The sequence below is a fragment of the Miscanthus floridulus genome, chromosome 4 (genome assembly GCF_019320115.1).
Source record: "Miscanthus floridulus cultivar M001 chromosome 4, ASM1932011v1, whole genome shotgun sequence".
NCBI lineage: Eukaryota > Viridiplantae > Streptophyta > Magnoliopsida > Poales > Poaceae > Miscanthus > Miscanthus floridulus.
The window spans coordinates 89,473,770-89,493,762 of record NC_089583.1 but is presented as its reverse complement, the minus strand read 5'-3'; the positions used below and the strand labels follow the sequence as shown (position 1 = coordinate 89,493,762).

General features: G+C 42.0%; 1 protein-coding gene and 1 pseudogene across 2 annotated transcripts; one reads left to right on the top strand and one right to left on the bottom strand.

Annotated features, from left to right (window-relative positions):
* The first annotated feature begins 2,575 nt into the window (after positions 1-2,575).
* On the top strand, positions 2,576-10,919 carry LOC136552040 (cinnamoyl-CoA reductase 1-like; annotated as a pseudogene).
* Positions 10,920-17,380: 6,461 nt separating this feature from the next.
* On the bottom strand, positions 17,381-19,355 carry LOC136552039 (cinnamoyl-CoA reductase 1-like). Of its 2 annotated transcripts, none has more exons than XM_066543585.1 (6): positions 19,152-19,355; positions 18,906-19,075; positions 18,598-18,786; positions 18,322-18,484; positions 18,010-18,199; positions 17,381-17,919 (listed from the first exon to the last, which is right to left on the bottom strand). In XM_066543585.1, the coding sequence occupies exons 1-6, from the start codon at positions 19,267-19,269 to the stop codon at positions 17,622-17,624; spliced, it is 1,128 nt and encodes a 375-aa protein (XP_066399682.1). In that variant the 5' UTR covers positions 19,270-19,355; the 3' UTR covers positions 17,381-17,621. The 2 variants fall into 2 exon arrangements, with proteins under 2 accessions (XP_066399682.1, XP_066399683.1); XM_066543586.1 differs by having other exon boundaries at positions 17,382-17,811.
* Between the last annotated feature and the right edge of the window lie 638 nt (positions 19,356-19,993).

The window sequence follows — 19,993 nt, the reverse complement described above, 5'->3', positions numbered from 1 at the left end:
AAATAAGGATAACTCATCACCACATCCTTTCTCATATAGTTGGCTAAACCGTCCAATAAACGAGCAAAATGTGCGGGAGTACTAGATTTCTAGTTACTCTTTGCCCCAAATCGCATCGAATCCACATGATGACCCTGCTAAATATGATACTCGGCTTGCCAATCCCATATATAACGTGGGGTCTATATGAAAGGTGTTTAAAACTCACTACGACATATGCAATGGTCCTTAGTCAGCTAAAGCGAGTTATGCCATTCGAGGCCTGGGCTTGCCATGACCCTACTCCTCGCCAAACCTTCGATGACACTCATTCTCTTAGTCATCTTTTTAGCCATTTCTCGTCCTAGTTGTTTATTAGCTAAAGCAATCAACTCCTAATTTGCATGAAGAATGAGAAACCCATCACATGCTCGATTTTTATTGGGCTAAGCAAGCTAACCATGTATTACGGTCCAAAAATTAAAAAAAACAACACTTGAAGGCATGATTATGAACAACGAGAAATAAAGACTACAAGTTGGTGCATCTAGGAGATTAGGACATGATCATACAAAAGTAAACATGCATATATATGTAACATTCAGTCAAGTTTATGCATAAGAATTCCTAAGGACTGGAAATGATATGACCCAGTTTCACAACCAAAGAGTTGGGCATACTCATGCTCATAATGCTTAACATGACCATGACAAAAATTCCATTCTTGTTGAAATTAATCTTTGGACTTGATAGTTATTCAAAGAAAACACTGAGCAATAATTTTATATACTTAGCATGCTCCAAATCATGATCCATAAATAAGATTATATAATCTGCGTAGCAAAATGAATATTCCGTGACCAATTATATAAGTGAAGATTAATATTTGTGTGGTTGCTGTCCTTGTTTGGCTACATGGTGCACCTGTAACGATCTTTGTTTCTCTAAAAAACATTTCACTTCTTTTATGTGGGTTACCTTTTGCCTATAGTTGCGGATGTTGCTACAATGTGAGAATACAAGGGATGTTGTCAGCCTGGTGAGTACAACTTTAAAGGCTATCGCTCTAGACATTTTCGTCTAGACTGGACAGAGAAGCCATAGGGTGTGTTTGGTTGGCGCTTAGGCGTGTTGCAGGCTACCACACCGTAAATGTTGTGAAGTCTGGTTGGCGTTTGGCTAGTGACATAGTTAAGGCATGTGGCGTGCCACAACGAAACCACACCAATGTAGTTCGAATTTGCTGCCACACCATGCCAAATGTATGGCGAGCGTTTTGAACGCTAGAGATTTGTCGTAGCCGCAGGTGTGGCCCGACAATCGTAGGCGTCGTCCAAACAGGTGCATAGATCGCTCATTATTTTCTTTCGTTTGTGTGCTCTTTTCCCTTATGTGATCGGCTATATATTAAGTATAAAATATTGTAAGAATATAGATTTTTAGAGTCACATAGGCAAAACATTTCTATTTTCAAGAAAAAATAATAGTATTAGTATAGGATTATGGGTTACTGAGTCATCACAAAATCTACCCATCACCTATCACCATCCACGTGAACGGCGCCATCAACCTCTAACGCTGCAGTCGTTCACTCGTTCTCGCTTGCGTGGAGCACAAACGCTCCTGTTTTGGCAATATTCATTAATCTATTATTTGCGCCTGGTGGGACTAATTTGTTGATCTCATCAACCATTTTATAGTGGGATTAATTAGTTGGTGGACATGGCGTAGTGTAGTGGTGGTAGGACTAAAATTGGTGGCACGACTAATTGATTAGTCGTATACTCCCTCTGTCCCAAAATAGGGGTCGTTATGGGATGCGTGCAGATCAAACTTTTTTAACTTTGACTAATTTTGTAGAAAATTTGTGCAACATTTATATCTCTAAATGAGTTTATTATGAAAATATATTCAACGATCTACCTAACGATCCTAATTATGTATTATAAATATTAATATATATTTTTATATATTTGATCAAAGTTAAAAGTATTTGACTTTCCAAGATGTGAGAATGACATCTATTTTGGGACGGGGGAGTATGCCCTTTCTGGCTGCACCAGCATTCAGTCATCCCCGAGATGCTGTGTGTATGGGTGTGTTTAGTTGGGGAGGTGAAAATTTTTGGGTGTCACATCGGATGTGTCGGAAGGATATCGGGAGGGGTTTTTGGATACTAATAAAAAAATAAATTACAGAACTCATCAGGAAACTGCGAGACGAATCTAATGATACTAATTAATCGATCATTAGCACATGCGGGGGTACTGTAGCACTTACGGCTTTTCATGGACTAATTAGGCTTAAAAGATTTGTCTCGCGATTTTGTCAAGAACTATGCAATTAATTTTTTTTTCGTCTGCATTTAGTTATCCATGCATGTGTCCAAACATACTCTTTTACTGTAGGGGTAAAAAAAAAAATTGAAAACTAAACACGCCCTATATATACCTGCCTCTGGCTTCCTGCCTGCCTGGACGTGGCCGGTGCCCACAGGCACAGATCGAGCTAGCGGAAGACCGAGGCCGGCAAGTGTTAAGCAGCAGATCGAGGGACCGGTGCAGGGGCGCCTTGCACGTTGCACTGGACACGCAAGATGGCCGGACGCACGGAGGGGGCTCGCTGGAGCGGGGAGACGACGGTGGTGTGAGTGACGGGCGCCGGCGGGTACATCGCCTCGTGGCTCGTCAAGCTCCTCCTCTCCCGCGGTTACGTCGTCCACGCCACCGTCCGTGACCCGCGTAAGCACCCCGTCCCGTCAGCCGCCGCTGCCTTTCCGGGCCGAGGTGCAGGACTAATCGCGGCCGACGTACGATATATTTCAGGTGATCCCAAGAACGCCCACCTGGGGCGGCTGGAAGGGGCCTCGGAGAATCTCCGGCTTTCAAGGCCGACGTGCTCGACCAGAACGCGCTGGCTGCCGCAGTCTCCGGGTGCCAGGGGGTCTTCCATCTTGCCTGTCCGGTGCCCACAGATAAGGTTCTTGATCCGGAGGCAAGTGCCAGTGCCACTTGGTTCATTGCTTTGACATTTTTTTTTTTGCGAGAGGTTCATTGCTTAGTTTGTCTTTGTGATCGGCTGCACAGCAATTACAGATTCCTTTATATAACTTTTCCATCTATATACTAACATTTTTCACCTTTGCATCGCAGTTTTCGTATATGCTCTGCGTGTATTTACTTGGAACCTTAGATTCAGCTAGATAGGATGAGAATGGATCTACCTGGCCCCTTGGCCTTAATAAGACCAATTTTAGGGGCCATATGTTAGATCCATTTTGCTTAAACTATATGCTCCCTCTGACCCATTGGTTAGTATGTGTCGGCCCAAACATTTTATACCAATAACTGTGAATATATATTTTTTTTTGATAAAAACCGGAGGGGAAGCCCCCTACTGTGCTTTTATTGAATTAAAACAGACAGTTTTTGAAAAGATAAGATATAAGATTAAACAATATATATGTTTGGTTTGGGGAGTGGGTCCATGCAGAACCTGTGTCCAAGCCTAATATAAACATAACATAATGTTTGATTTGGCGCACAGAGTCGAGTCGTCCGTCACCAGATGATTCCCTACACCAGCATAAACACGTGATTGACTTGCTCCTTCACAAACCGCCGAACGACTTCGATCCTACCATGAATGAATCCATGTCGGATGTGTTGATACCAGACATGGCAACTCCCAGAACCAAATATAGCCTAAAAAAAGTACCTTAGTAACACATTAAGGTTATTAGCAATGTATCAAATAAATAAGTTTGCAAGTGAACCATAATTTTAATTTTATCAATTTTTACTTTTAAAGTATGATATTTTCCGATCTACTTCCAAGCACATATGTGCTTATAAGTAATGACCAACCGGGGTTTATTCAAAAAATAAATAAATAAAGTCACTTTTCATGATGTGCTTTCAGAATGTAATCTTAATAACATGGGTTTCCTGGGGGATCGCTTTACTTGGCGGCGAGGACAACTCTGGGAAAGACTTGATAGAGCGGTGGCTAATGTGCAATGGTCGGACCTCTTTCCTCAAGCGGCTCTGACTAATTGCGAGATGACAAGGTCTGATCACCACCCAATTTTGATGGATGTTAATTACCTACGGGGAACTCATGGGGGCTAAGCGGTCCATTAAAGGAGGTTCGAGGCTCGATGGTTACAGGAGGACGCGGTGGAAGAAATTATTAAAATAGCTTGGGCAAGAGCAGCAGCACGTGGGGAAGGGCCCAAGCTAATGGACAAAGTAAATGAAGTGCACGAAGAATTACATCAGTGGGATAAAGAGGTTAAGAGCTCGAGCAAACTGATTGAAGCATGGAGATAGAAACACTAGTTTCTTCCAAAACTATGCATCCAAACGTAAGAGGAAGAATACCATAAAAGGTTTAGCTGATCATAACAGAACAATCCAGGAAGATGGGGCGACGATGTGCTCCATTGTGCGAGACTACTTTGGTAATTTATTTACCTCGGAGTTGGGTGAGCCTGATCCAGCCGTTCTGGCAGATGTGCAGCGTTGTGTAACGTAGGACATGAACACAGGGCTGCTGGCGCCTTTTTCCTACGAGAAAGTAAAGAAGGCTCTCTTTCAAATAGGAGATCTCAAGGCACCGGGTCCAGATGGACTGTATGCAGTATTTTTTAAAAGGTTCTGAAATCTATTGGGTGATGACTTAGTAGCCGAAGTTTTGGAGGCAGTGAACCATTGTAAAGTCCCAGATAGTTGGAATGACAGAACAATTGTTTTGATCCCCAAGGTAAATAATCCAACTTTGGTGTCACAATTTCGTCCAATCAGTCTTTGTAATGTGGTGTATAAGGTCATTTCAAAAATGCTAGCGAATAGACTGAGAGCGATTTTGCCAGAGATTATTAGTGATCATCAAAGTGCTTTTGTACCGGGGAGGCTTATCATAGATAATATCCTTATTGCCTATGAAAGTATTCATAGAATAAAGAAGAAATGTGGTAAGCGAGGCCTTTGTGCTATAAAGTTGGATATGCATAAATCTTATGATAGAGTAGAATGGAATTTTCTAGAGAAAATTATGCTAAAAATGGGTTTTAACTGAAGATGGGTGCAGCTGATCATGGCTTGCGTGTCCTCAGTGAAATATAATGTCAGGTTCAATTCGATGGAGACAGGGGTGTTCACACCAACAAGAGGACTACGTCAAGGTGATCCTCTATCCCTTTACCGGTTTCTGTTTGTGGCTAAAGGCCTCTCAAGTCTGCTGAAGGGGGCCGAAACAAAGGGGAGAGATAGAGGGAATTCGGGTCTGTAGAGATGCACCAGAAGTATCCCATCTTTTATTTGCAGATGATTCCTTGATCTTGATTCACGTAGATAAGAGAAATGCTGATAATCTAAAACATCTGCTAGACAATTATTGTGCAAGTTCAGGGCAGATGGTGAGTGATGCAAAATCAAGTATCTTCTTCAGCGAGAACACCTCTATATCAGATAAATTAGAGGTGTGCCAATCCCTGAATATCATGACAGAATCGCTGAACGACAAATACCTGGGTCTCCCTGCGTTGGTAGGAGCAGATCGCAGTGATTGTTTTCAACATCTAATTGATCATGTCCGATCTAAAACAAAGGGATGGAAGGAGAAGCTATTAAGCATGGGAGGTAAAGAGATTCTTATAAAGTCTATCGCTCAAGCCGTACCAGTATATGCGATGATGGTTTTTAAAATCCCAAATAAAATTTGTAAAGGGATATCATACGCCATATCACAATTCTGGTGGGGTGATGAAGATGACCATAGAAGAATTCACTAGAAGGCATGGTGGAAACTTTGCATCCCGAAGAAAAGAGGTGGAATGGGTTTTAGAGACTTGGAAAGTTTTAATCTGGCTTTGTTAGCCAAGCAAGTCTGGAGACTACTAGCTGAGCCGGACTCTCTATGTGCTAGGATTCTATGAGCAAAGTATTATCCGGATGGTAACTTGTTAAAGGCTAAATCGATAAGAGGAAGCTCATACACTTGGCAAAGCATTTTGGCGGGTTTGGAGTGTTTTAAATGAGGATACATTTGGAGAGTTGGAGATGGTTCCCAAATTAAAATATGGGAAGATTGTTGGATCCCATCCCGTCCCAACCTGAAAATTTTGACCCCTAGAGGAAATAATCTGATAACTAATGCGGAGGAATTGATAAACCCTATCGACGGGAATTGGGATGAACAAATGATCAGAGACTTGTTCTGGTCTGCATATCATCAACAATGGATGTACAAGTTTAGAGGAAACCTGATTCAGGGACAAGCCAGTGGAATAGGCGATGAGAAAGTATGGGAAAAACTATGGCAATTGCAAATCCCAAACAAGATCAAAATTTTTGGCCGGAGAGTGTTGCATGGTGACTTACCATGCAAGGGGATTCTTGCAAATAGACATATTGAAAACTCCAACAGTTGTCCTGCATGCCATGATGACTGCGAGGATATAAAACATCTCCTTTTTACTTGCTCCCGTGCAAAGGAGATATGGCAGAGTCTTGGAGTATGGAGGAAATTGGAAAGAGTTCTAGAATCAGATAGATCGGGTTCGATGCTTGTTGCTGATTTGATCAAGATTTCTCGGCCGCTTGAAAAGCTTAACTCTATTGGTCTGGCTGAACTGATCCTAACGGGTGGCTAGTACATTTGGTGGGAACGTCAAAAATTTGTTCACGGCGTACCGATCCAGCCCCCGGTGCGATCAGCCCTCTCTATAGCTACTCTTGCCACTAATTACCAAAGAGTGATGAGAAAAACTATCAGGCAAAGAGAGGGATGGAAAAAACCTCCAACAGGGAAGTTATTAATAAATGTTGATGGTAGTTTCAGAGAACAATATGGGGATGGAGGAACGATCGTCATAAGGGATTCGGATGGCTCCTTCATTGCAGGCTCCTACACTTACAGGGAGCATGTGGTTGATGCCCCAATGGCGGAAGCAATGGCACTGAAAGAAGGACTACTACTTGCTCAACACATCGGATGCAGCGGCTTCATCATTCATTCAGACTGCACGGAGGTTATGGACACTATGAAAAGTGGCATCTCATCTACAGCGGGGGCGCCAATCTTTGATGAATGTTTCCAGCTATGGCAGAACTTTGAAGCAATATCTCTTGAGAAGTGCGATCGAGAAGCAAATAAGGTGGCGCACGAGTTAGTGAAAGTAGCTTTATCAGCAAAAGAAATTTGTATTTAGGTCGATGAACCCCCTGATTTTATTCTTGAGAGTCTTGTAAATGATGTAATCCTATTTGATAATCAATAAAGTGCGCCGTATGGCTTCTAAAAAAAATTGTTATGTGACGATTGGGTAGATCCATTCCTATTGATCTATTTTGGACTTTGAAACCAGTCACTATGTCCCGTTGACCTTATTTTTATGGATCGAGTCAACTATCTGATGGGTTGACTCGACTTGTATTTGGCTTGAAAGTCAACATGCTCATCGATTCATTTATATGCATGTATAAGGTCTGCAAGTGACACATACTACACATGCATACCTTGGACTAGTTGTTTCTATATTAAGAATGATAGAAGTAAGTAACTTAGAAGCATTATATATCTTATAAGTATTTTGAATTTTGTTTATAATGACATGTGTAGGTAATTCAGATTCAAGGTTACTTTAAGTTAATTATAATAAAAACTTATGTGGATGATTTAGATAAAAAAAGGGGATTGCTTTATATTGTTCTTATAACTATAATGACATACATAGGCAATTTAGATAGGATTAGAGAGGTTACTTTAGATTATTTTACATAATGGTGGCGGTTGGTAATTTAGTTGAAGGTTAGGGGTATTTTAAACTATATGTAATCATGGTATATATGGGTAAGTTTTTTAAAACACATACCAGTGTGGCTATTATTGTCATCGATCCATGATTGGAATTTTGCCCATGAAACGGCTAAATCTTTCTAATTTTTGTTGAAAATTTTCAAGATTTCTCTTGTTTTCCTATCATGGCTTTTAAGATTAACGTGTAGGCTTTTTCGGGGCTCCAATTAGCAATAGTAAGAGTGTAAGACTGAGAGTAGTGTACAATCCAGATTTTATGTTTTCTCACAGCCATAGTTTCACTGACTTATTGATACCAAGATGCAATTTTTTATTTGAATTTTGTGTCGTTCTGAGCTGTTTATACATAGAAGATTTCTTATATATATTTTTACCATAAACCATGCAGTCAGAAGTACCGGCTCCTGCTGTGCAAGGTACCTTAAACATTCTTCAGGCTTGCTCGGCTAATAATGTTCAGAAGGTTATTGTGGTTTCGTCCACCGCCGCTGTTCATTTCAACCCAAATTGGCCTCAAGATAGACCCAAAGACGAGGAGTGCTAGTCGGACATCAACTTCTACAAAAAGAATGAGGTTGGTGCTAGTGCCAGATGCAAGGAGGGGTTCATCTCCTTCCTCTGTCCTCCTCTCTTCAACTACTAATAATTAATCTCTCTCTCTCTCTCTCTCTACCCTGTCCTTCCTCTCCATTGTGTTCTAGAGTGTAGAGGGTGGGCTAGGCTTAGGTGGTGGGTTGGGAAGCTTGAGCCCATAATAATAATATAATCCCTCTGCTTTGTTCCAGCCCTATATAGAACTGCACGATTAGGAAGCTACTCGGGTAGAATGATGAATAAGCACAAACTAGAATAGCTCCACCTCCACACGACTCACACATTGGGCAAAGTCAGGTATACTAGGTTTAGTTGTTTATCCCTTTGGTACTCCCGTTTTGACCACAACTTGGGTCTCGAATAAGTCGCAATGAGATCTCTGTTGGAGAGTCAAAGTTCTATGTTCTTCACGGTTACACTAAAGAAATTGTCCATCCACAGAGTGCATGTTGGCACAAGAATAACAAATTTATGTTTATCATTACATATTCTTATTGTTAATTATTGTTGCATAGGGTGGTTTTACTTAGGACTAACCTGGTTTTGCTGGCATGACTGGTATATGGTTGCCAAGGTTATTGCTGAAAAGACAGCCCTGGAATATGCAGAGAAAAATGGACTAAATGTCGTTACAGTTTGCCCTACTATGGCTTTAGGACCACTCCTACGGCCTATGGTCAATGTTAGCCATGAATTCCTCCTATACATTATTAAAGGTTGCATCATATTCGTTGTTATTTTCTGCTATTTCTTATTAGTTATTAGGATTATCACAGATATTAAATTTTCTTGTTATTTATTAGAAAAATTAGTTGCATTCAGCAACAACCAACTTTATTTGGCTGGAGTTTTTTTTAGCTAGAATTACTGTATACTAGTTTAATAGACTGATGATAGTGTTAGTTTACTCACCTAAACTATCATTAAATGGAATACCGCATTACTAATCATTTTAGGTTATGGACCGAGTAGAGCCCTAGACACATCAATATTCTAGGGCAAAATATTTTATGCAAACCATCCCTTCGGTGCAATCATGAAAGCCCCTTGAAGCATGCATGTACTTAGAAGTTTCCGTAAATTTTGAAATGTAAATTGTAGCAATCGTGAAAGCCCCTTGAAACATCCATTGTGCATCTATAGATGTAAATTGTAGCAAAAGTACATAAAGGTGCAAATTAAACTCAATCTACAAAAAAAAATCATGCATACACAGTTGAAGAAGAAATTCCTGTGATTAGCCGGATAAAGAGTAAGAGTCCATACCCAACTAAGGCAGCGCATGGTGGTTCATTGCGTCCTATTAAATGTAACACATGATTCCTCTTGGGACATAGAAGCTCTTAGGGTTTAGTTCTAGATGCATTGCTCTCACAATTGTAATAGAGTGGACCACAATACAAGCCATCATCCCTAGGCAGGCCCAAACTATATAAAAAATCATTGCATGCTCATCTGTCCTTTCGTATACAATAGTTCATAGTGAGATATTAAAAGTTTCATAAAGTATTCATACTTAAACAATGAAAGGCTTATATTAATTTTATAGCTATCGATGTAACTTCTTATCTTAATTTTAAGTCATTGAGATGATAAAATAATCATCCTAAATTTTAGCCAGCAAGGGTCCAAAGGAAAAAAAAACTCCGATTTTAATCAATAATAAAGTATACGTGGATGGATTAACCAAATAAGGGAAAGATAGTGGGGTTCGGATCTAAAAAAATGTATACACATATATTTCACGTTGATAATGTGTGATTGGTAACTTGCTACGTGCAAAAAATTGGGGGTTGGCATCCGGATTTCATCTCTCATGGTTCCAGCTTTGAATCATGGCATAGCTAACTTTTTTTATGAGAGGAACATAGATAAAAATCTGAAGCAGAAAAATAATAATTATCCGTATGTAGTAGCGTAATAACCCTAGTGCTACTCAGATTCTGTTTTTTTAATTCCTCTATGCACTGAGCTGCACTAGACTATATGCTTCATGCTCTCAAAAGTATGGAAAAAGTACAATACACTGAAATTTCATTAGCTTGGTTAAAGGAGGTCCTACTGTGATGAAGAACATTCCCTGGCACATAGTTGATGTCCGTGATGTGGTTGATGCTTTGCTTCTGGTATACGAGAAAGAGAAATCAGCCAGGAGATACATCTGCGCGCCAAATTGCATCAGTGCAATAGATCTGGTGAACGTACTGAAAAAGGCTCATCCTAATTACAATTATGTAAACTGGTGAATCTCTTACCACACATCTATGGGTAGAATTTTAATGGATAGCTGTTATTTTACATGGTTTATATCTCTTTGCTGCAGCGGCAATGATTTGGTTCCTAACTCTATAGTTACGCCACTTATGTCGGTGAAACTGAAGAATTTGGGCTGGAAACCAAGCAAGACACTAGAGGAAACATTACTGGATAGTGTTGAAAGTTATGAGAAGATGGCGCTTCTACAAGATGTTGAGGGATGCCCTTGCCGTCTTCCTCACCTTTTTCATATGGATATAGAAAAATGAAGGAAACTCTCCATTGCTTCTAGTGTTACCTAATTACACTTAGAACATTGTTGGATATGTGTTCTAATCACACACCAATAATGTTGGTGTTCAATGGAGAGTGGTTGATTTCAAATAAATGTGTGGTTTATGATGTACTCTATATGGAATAAAGTGCACCTTTCACTCAGTTTCGTATGGAAGTTCTCTTCCATCTTTTTCCTCAAAAGAGATGGCAGAAACATCACTCAGTTTATAATAGAATTAGCCTAGTCTTAAGGAAAAAATGAGCCCAAAAACTGAACATGTACATAATTTATCGGTGGGCCACCGAGAAACCTGCAATTAGAGGAGCACCACAACAAGTACGGTTCATTTGAAAGAAACCGTGACATCCTGACCAAATTTGAATTAGGTAATACATTGAAAGCCCTAGTTTGGTTTTGGTAATAGGGTGACAATTAGTGGACTAATGCTTTCAATAGAGATGATTTATCTAGGTCCACATGAAGGAGTTGAGCAAGGCTAGGAGATGGTGGAGATGATGATCATGACATGAAGCAAGTGCTCAACATTGGAAAAGAAGTGAAAATTGAGATGGAAACAAGCCTGAAGACAAATATATACGCAATAGGGGTTTTGTTTTGCCAGCCAAGGTGCACGGTCGAGATTAGGATAGATAGTCACACTATTAAGAGGAGATCTCTAAAGCAATTATGGTTATCTAGTGTCACTAGATTGAACTAACTTTGCATATGTATTAGACCTAGTGACGTGCTAAGGAAGCAAGTGAAAAGCTTTGGAAAACGTTTTTGAAAATGCCACTAACTCAAGTGCTAAATGTGTTGTAGTCCCTTGTGTGACAGAACCGCCCAATTTATACAAGATCAAGTACGGATGTCCCCGCTTAACACGTTGACACGCGCATACTCTCACTTATATAAACCCGGTAGTCCGCCGAGTGTCACGCAGGACCTCGGTAAATCAACATCACAACCAAGATCACGTGATTAAGCAAATACACATCACATACACAGAGTGGTAGCGGAAATAATATTACAATGAGTCACAATTAATAGTACAAGTTTGGGTTTCAAAACCGATTAGTGAAAACAACATTGCTTTCGAAGGATTTCATTAATATGAGTTCCAAATACATTGTCGGCATAAGTGACATCCTCAGACAAAAGCATGTAGATGAGAAGTGAATATAGAGTCACCGAGCCCACCGGTGGTTAGCCACCATCTTCAGCAGGCCAAAACCTCACCTGCAACATGGTGGGATAAACCCTGAGTACTCGAATGTACTCAGCTAGACTTACCCGTCATAACCAGAAATAAAATTGACTCCAAGGAGTATGCAAGGCTTTATAAGTGGAGGTAGCTTGACAACATTTTGCATAAAAAGCGATTAACTCAATTATACAATTATAATTCTGTCATCAAGTTAATTAGAACTATCCATCTCTAGATTAGCAACTATCCTGTGCCAAACATGTAGTATATCTTTTTAGAGCATACAATAGTAACTATAGCAGGTATAGAAATTCCATTTTTATCTAAACCATCACATTCCATAATCCAATTACTACGATGTTGGGACTAGCCAAGTTTCTCACTATCTGGGAGAGACGGCGATTCGAATCGATTTCAACCAGCTGGGAATTTATTCCTAACACAAACCCAGGCAGACCAGATCAACGGTCACCTTAGGTCACCTTTGGTACAACTCAGGTCCACATTTCGTGGGTCCGTACCATGTCGCACAATCTGGGACACCAGATGCCAGGACGTTCAGGCCTAGCCTGCCCTTGGGCTCAGTCTGATCACCCCCCCGCAAGGAGCGCACAACAGAACAGGTCCCGGCCTGAGTTGAGCTACTTGGCTTCGTGGTCGGAACGAGTTATCCTTCCAGCTAAGTGATAGGCATGCGTTCAATCTTGTCAGAAGCGCCAACAACGGTATGGTCCTTAATCGACACAGATGGAATCACATGAGTCAACCTACACATAGACTCCGCCCGGCCTCGATTTACTTTTACCCCATGGTTCTTTTCCACGATAGCAAATATAGCCAACCGTGCTTCGGTATCCACCTATATCTCGCAGGTGACAGGAAATCACCCGACTTCTACCGGTCTAAGCATGGCTAAGCATATATTCGATCCTGGACCTACACAGGGTTAACGGTGTATATATCTGGACAAGGAATTTATATGCATCAAGTGGTTCCAATCAACTCTTATAACCTAATGCATCAATCATAAGAACTTTGAGTAATATTTTGTAATTTACTGGGAGACTTAGAATGCTCCGAGGCTTGCCTGGGATCCGACATAAGTCAGTTCAGTTAGCTTGCACCGACTTGGTGACATCTCCGGTCCTAGCACTTGCTTAGTCCTTCCATCTTCAGGATAGATCCACCAAACACCGTCTTCGGGTTTGACTCCACATCACATCCTTCACATGGTTCATCTAGCGTACCTAAATGAGATGCGAGATGCATGTGTATGAATACATGGAAGTGCAATAGACAATGCATCGCATGCAGTAAGTAAGACAAGCACAAGGTTACGTTAACATGCACAAGCACTTCGCATTGCTTACTTTAAATATCGCACAATTTATCATGCCACGATAGCAAAGAAGATGACAACACCAAGCATGACACCAGTTTCCCAAGATTTCAGGTACTCTAACTCAACCATCATCAAAGATATGAGCCACACTTAGCAATATACAAGCAAACAACTATAATTGGAATCTGTCAATTTCTGAACATGCAAACAGCAGCTACAAGATTTAGCTATAACTGGAGTTACACAAATCCAAATGACTTGCAAGAAGATAATCTGAAAATATTATGGAATTTTCTACAATTCATCTTTAATCATCTTATCATTATTCTCAAGTTAACTAAGTCAAATATACCCATTTACAGAAACTGATCCACAATTGACAGAAAGCAGTCATTTCTGAAACCCAACTTTAAACAGACATAACTCACAAACCACAAGGCCAAATACCACCAAATTTTAACAGAAGCTAGATACATGAATTATCTACAACTTTGTTATTCTCATATTAAGATGATTTTATAGTTAGAAGGGTCAATTATTCCAATAATTGCACCTCTGTCCAAAACATAGACAGAAACTGGCATGCCATTTTAAATAGCTATAAATGGAGTTATACATGTCCAATAAATGTGGTTCTAGACTTTTTAGAACTCTTAGCAAATTCTAAACAACTTTGTTGTAAACACCTAAAGCTAATTCTACTACTAAGAAGGCCCCACAATAAGAACAAGGAAACCCTCTCTGGTTTTGGGCAGAAACAGCCACAGAGATTTAAGCAAGTATAACTCAAGATCTACTTAGCCAAAAATCATGATATTTAACTTTTTGGAAAACTTAAGAAAAGTACCACAACTCATGTATTTTCACAAGTCATGATTCATAACTTAACTGAGCCAATTAATTCAAACATGCAGAACTGTTCAGAGTAGAGGCAAAGCAATACAAGGCATTTGTTATTTTTATAACTCTTAAACTATAAATCCTAAACTCCTGAAATTTTTACCAGACAACAAAAATCACCTTCGTAGCGCTCCACAAAAATTTCACATTTATTTGAGCATAAAAACTGCAATTATGAAAAAGACAAGACATGGCAAGTATCAAGAACCTAGCTGCATAGATCTATTTTTACAGCACAATATTTAAACTAAAACATGCCACATTATAGATCTAATGCATAGACAATTTCACAAGGATTCCAAAAAGTCCTCATTTGTTATTTTATGATTTTTCTACTAATTAATACGAATTTTCCAAGTTCATCATTCAAATCTGTAAAAATCAAAAGAAAAGGAATGTAAACTTGCATCGGGGTCCCTACGGAAAATATAATTCAAACATCAGCGAAGAGGTCCTCTTGAGCACTATTCACATGAGTCACAACTTCGTAGAAAGAACCTTCCCTTTTGTCGAATTGTTGCACGAGGTCCTTGACGGGGTCTGGGAGCAGAGGAGGCACTGGACTTCGCCGAATCCGGCCGGAGAGGCGGCAGTCGATGGCGACGAGTGGCGGGGAGCAAGTACGGTCCCGTGCGCACCCGATGGTGCCCTCGGCTCGGCCCGAGGAGGAGTGTGGAGGGATGGCCACGTGTGCATGCGGCTCGGCTGCGCGTAGACTGACGGCGGTGACGCTGTGGGGCGCGACGGCGACGAGTGGCTTCAGGCGAGGGGTGCGGGAGTTGCGGCGCGACGTGAGGGAGGTGGTGCTGCGGTCTATTTGGGCGGAGGGAGGCTGGAGATGAAGGAACAACGGCGGCCATGGAGCTGGCACGACTGGCCATGGCGGCGGCGCCTGCACGGGAGCGAGGAGAGCGCGAGAGGGAGCGAGTAGGGAGTGGAGAGGGCGTGCTGGTGCCCCTCCTCATCGGCAGCAGGGCGCAGGGCGTCCACGATGCATGGAGCAGCGGCAGCGAGCATGGCATCCGCGTGTCCCCTATGGGGCCCGCCATCGAACACCTAGCGCGCGCGATGGAGCCCGAGTTTAGACGCGTTTTTCAGCATATTCCCGGTAGTTTTGGATCCGTGGGCCTGTACCAAAGTTGTTGCCCTCCTAATGGTCTACCAAACTCGTTAAGGGTGCCTAGTCATTAGGATAGAGGATCAGTGGTTAATTAAGCCCCAAACTGCTAGTGTTAGCGTATTGACAGCGACAAGTAAACGTTCAAATTGATGGTGAAAATGAGGTCAAACTGGTGCCATCTTTTTACATGCCCTTCTCCATGAACTTAGCTCCAACTTCCATTTTGGGGTCAAGTCAAGTTACTTAACGAAATTTGGAGAACGCGAGACGTCAATGCCGATGTCGATGAATTTCTAGACTTAGAATATTTCAAAGTGCTGAAATCAGCAGCAGGTTCCAACTTCGAGCCTCTGTTTGACTTATTTCCAAGTTGATCTAGCTCTTGGTACAAAAACAAAGTTTGTTCTACATGATATGGACTACAACTTTCATTTAAGGTCCAACCTCAAAACTGGTATAGAACCTACTGTTCTACTTTGACCAAAGTAGGATCACGATGAAGCTTAAATTATCCTTTTTGATCCATTGGAGCGTTTTCTTGGCATTTGCCCAACATGAACCTTTCATGACTTTTGTTGTAGAATTCATCTAGAGTCATTTTGGCAAGGTTGCAAGGTTTGGTTGACATCTCATGCTCTCATTCACTTAATAGTGCAATTCAAGCACTTAGTAAAATCATTCCAACAAAGATATAACTTATCATTTCATGTGACTTTTTGATTCCAAACTTCATGAAACTTTTCCATAGATCAATATAGATGGGTATTGATGTGAGACACATGAAGATATTCCAATAACACCAGCCAAGCATATATCTTGAAAAGGGCCTATATGTAAAGCAAGGGTGCAATATCCAAGTTTAGGTTGAGGCTCATTTCTATAGGTTGGACCTTGGCATCTTCATCATCACTTAATATGCCATGTTTGAGCTCAAACCCATTGCTTAATTGGTGGCAAACACCTGGGGTGTTACACCTTGGGACTCAATTGGAGTCACTGCATTTGAAATTATGTTCAAGAGAGTGGTTGCTCTGGAGGGTTTTGAAGGCCACTGGATTTATCTAGTACCAGGCCCTTGGGGGCACCGAAGCTTAGGCTCAGCACCCCAGCTCCCTAACTAATTGGCTTTGTTTACTGATTGGTGGGTCAATGAGTGTGTTGTGTAACATGCCTGTTAGCTTGTGAATGTGTAGGTGTTGGGTGCATGTTGGTGGTTGACAAACAATGAAGAAGATCAAGAGAGTAGTTCATGTGTAATTGATTAAGAAGCGGTGAAGGACGGACAAGAAGGCTTGTACCAAATGACCAAAAGGCCGAGGAGGGACCATAGGCGGCTCACATTGGACACATAGAAGAGTAAGAGTACATGGGTGATGAAGACGACGTTGACCAGAGTCAAGATCAGGGATAGACCAAGTCAAGAGACGAGGTGTCGTGGGCACTTATTGAACCACTGGCCAAGCTCATGAAGGTTGGACACGCGTTGACATTGGTGAGTGACACCAAATGACGCGCCCTACCACAGATGTCTCTTGTGGCGTCGCCATGGCTGAATGCTACCTCTCCATGGATCTGAGTGCGCTCCTCCTGACATAGGGAGACAGAGAGGGAGAGCGAAGAGGTGACGAATGCTAGGGTTTTGGGCACCGCCAAAGCCACCGTGCGGTGGTGTGGGGTGGGGGCGAGGCTGTTGGAGCAGCTTAGGACCACAGAACTTAATTCATACAGCCAATCCAATCAATGCAATCAGAGACACACAATAGCATCACCAAATTACGACGACAGAGTTAAAACCTAAGCTGGTACATGACCACAAGAGAAACAAAAACTTACAAAGAAATAGTTGTCCCAAGATCCAAAAGGTTTCCATGCTTTTCATAAGAAATAAGAAACAAAATTGGGACAAGAATCGGAACAACCTCATACATACTAAGGGTGTTTCATGCATTTTACGTGGAAATTGAACACGTATAAAGTCTGACAAGTTCGAATGAACTTCAATACACACATAGCAGCAGCACCGAATACAACAGCATGCAATGAAGTTTATTTAAAAGCTGATGCTTGTCCACAATAAGATAAGCAAAAGCATAGGCAATAATCACAATCCATACTTTTGCCGAGGCTAAATTTTGTTGAAAATAGGAGGGAGACGACAGGGAGTCTCCCCAGCCACATCGTCAAGAAACCCAGCCCGCTGGCAGCACTCGACTGTGTCCAGGATCGTCTCCTCCAGCGGCCGGCAGCTCCACCCGATCTTCTTTAGCTTGTCAGAAGTCATTGGTGCTGGGTGATCTCTATCACATATGCCCTCCCTGCCAACCAATTGGGCACCAGATTCAATCGGCCGGCAGCTCCACCCGATCTTCTTTAGCTTGTCAGAAGTCATTGGTGCTGGGTGATCTCTATCACATATGCCCTCCCTGCCAACCAATTGGGCACCAGATTCAATGTTTAACAAAATGGAAGAGTAGCATTTTTCGTATTTTTTTAATAATAAGCGAGACTTTTACTTGGTAATGAAAGGGTACTCAGGGTACATGCTCTTCAGCAAGTCCAGCAGGTCGCGAGCGCTGATAACATGAGGCGCGCAGATGTGCCTGCCGGCTGCTTCAGGCACCTCGTAGAGCAGCAGCAGCGCGTCGGCGAGGTCACGGACATCGACGATGTGCCAGAGCTTGTTCCTCACCAGGTCGGTTCCTCCTGCATCGCCGCTCAAAAGATTTATAATAAGGTGGTGCTCGTGTCAAATTCAAATCGACTGTGAGCTCTGAATGGATCTGGAGACAAATAGAAAGCGACGCCTTGGTGAGTGTCGTGTCAACCTTTGAGGAAGTAGATGAGGAACTGGGTGCTTGTGTTAACCGTCGGCTGCAGCAGGGGGCCGAACACCAACCCTGGATTGATAGTCACCACGTCGAGCCCAGTTTGCCGCCCGTATGCGAGCGCCGCCTCTTCTGAGATGATCTTGGCGACCGGGTACCAGCTCTGGAGTACACATGGCAGCAAATCGACTAAGCAGATCTTGCAATTTGTCCAAATAAAAAAAAACAGATCTTGGCTGTGCGTACTCTAATGCAGAAGTTAGCAGTACAGGTTACCTCAATGCTCCTGCAGAATTCTTTGTCTGACCAGCAGCTCTCATCTCGGATCTTACCTTCAGGCCAATCTTTCGGGCTGATCTCAACGGCAACTATGGATGACACAACCACCGCTCGCCGGACATTCGCGGCAGAGGCAGCCTTGAGCACATTTGTTGTGCCAGTGACAGCAGGACCCAACATTTGTAGCTGCACGTTGTTTATGCACAGAATTTGTGAAGCCATTTTTTTAATCAGAAACGGTTAGATGCCTGTTTCTGAATTAAAAAAGGACATCAGATTTGAGGACAGTGGAAAACAGGACTTGCCTCTGGGTCAGTCAGGTTCTCTGAAGGCACTGGAGTGGCGACATGGAAAACTCCCTGGCACCCGACGACCGCAACTGCCGTCGCGTCGTAGTCCAGCAGATCAGCCTTGAAAATCCTGAGGTTTCCGGCAGCATTCTCGAGGTGCTTCAGATGGCTTGTCTTCTCGTCACCTGAAATGCCAGTCCTGAATACAAGCGAAAGAAACCAATCCAACAGAAAGGAAGGGTATAATGCCAGATTGCGCACTGAGGTCGCGGACGGTGCCGTGCACGGTGTAGCCGCGGGAGAGCAGGAGCTTCACAAGCCACGAGGCGATGAACCCGCCGGCTCCGGTCACGCACACCGTTGCACCTCCTCCAGCCATGGCGTTGACGCCTCCTCCGAGTCACCGCCACTGCTAAGCTGCTCGTCGTATATCGATAGTAGACGATAGCTAGCGCGAGAACCAAGTTCTGAGCAGGTTTATCACATGGCAAGGACAGTGCTGACTGTGTATAGTACGAAGTTAATAATGTATCTCGGGGACCAGTCTCGATTATCATTGCGTGCTGATCTGAGACTTCTCATTCACCACTAAAAAAGATTTTAGTAGACAAACTCTCTGTTTAACAGAGTTTGATAGTTCTAGGAGCCGTATCTAAAATGGTGTTTGTTTGTTTTTCAACAAGTTTGAATGGAGAAATGGGAACCAAATGGAAGCTTAATTCTTTTCGTTGAATAGTCTCTTTGAACTTTTGTAGCAATGTATGGTGAGGTGGTGTAAATGCTACATCTGTGCAGTGTGTTTGTTAAACCGCTATACAGTACTCATTCACTTGTGAATGCTGGAGGCCGAAATATTGTGTATTCCTTGATCTAAATAAAATCAGAAAATGGTTAGGCGGGTGTCACACAAACAACCATCTCTGTTTTATAGCCTGTGTTAATCGATCAACAGAGGTAAACGTTCTAAGAACCTTCTCTAAAATTCGATTAACAGAGACGGTGTTCGCAAGGCCCACTTCTAAAAATAATTGTATCAAAAACAACTTCAAATTTTTCATATCAAGTTGGATACAAACAAACTTTATAATAAAAATTGTAGATCT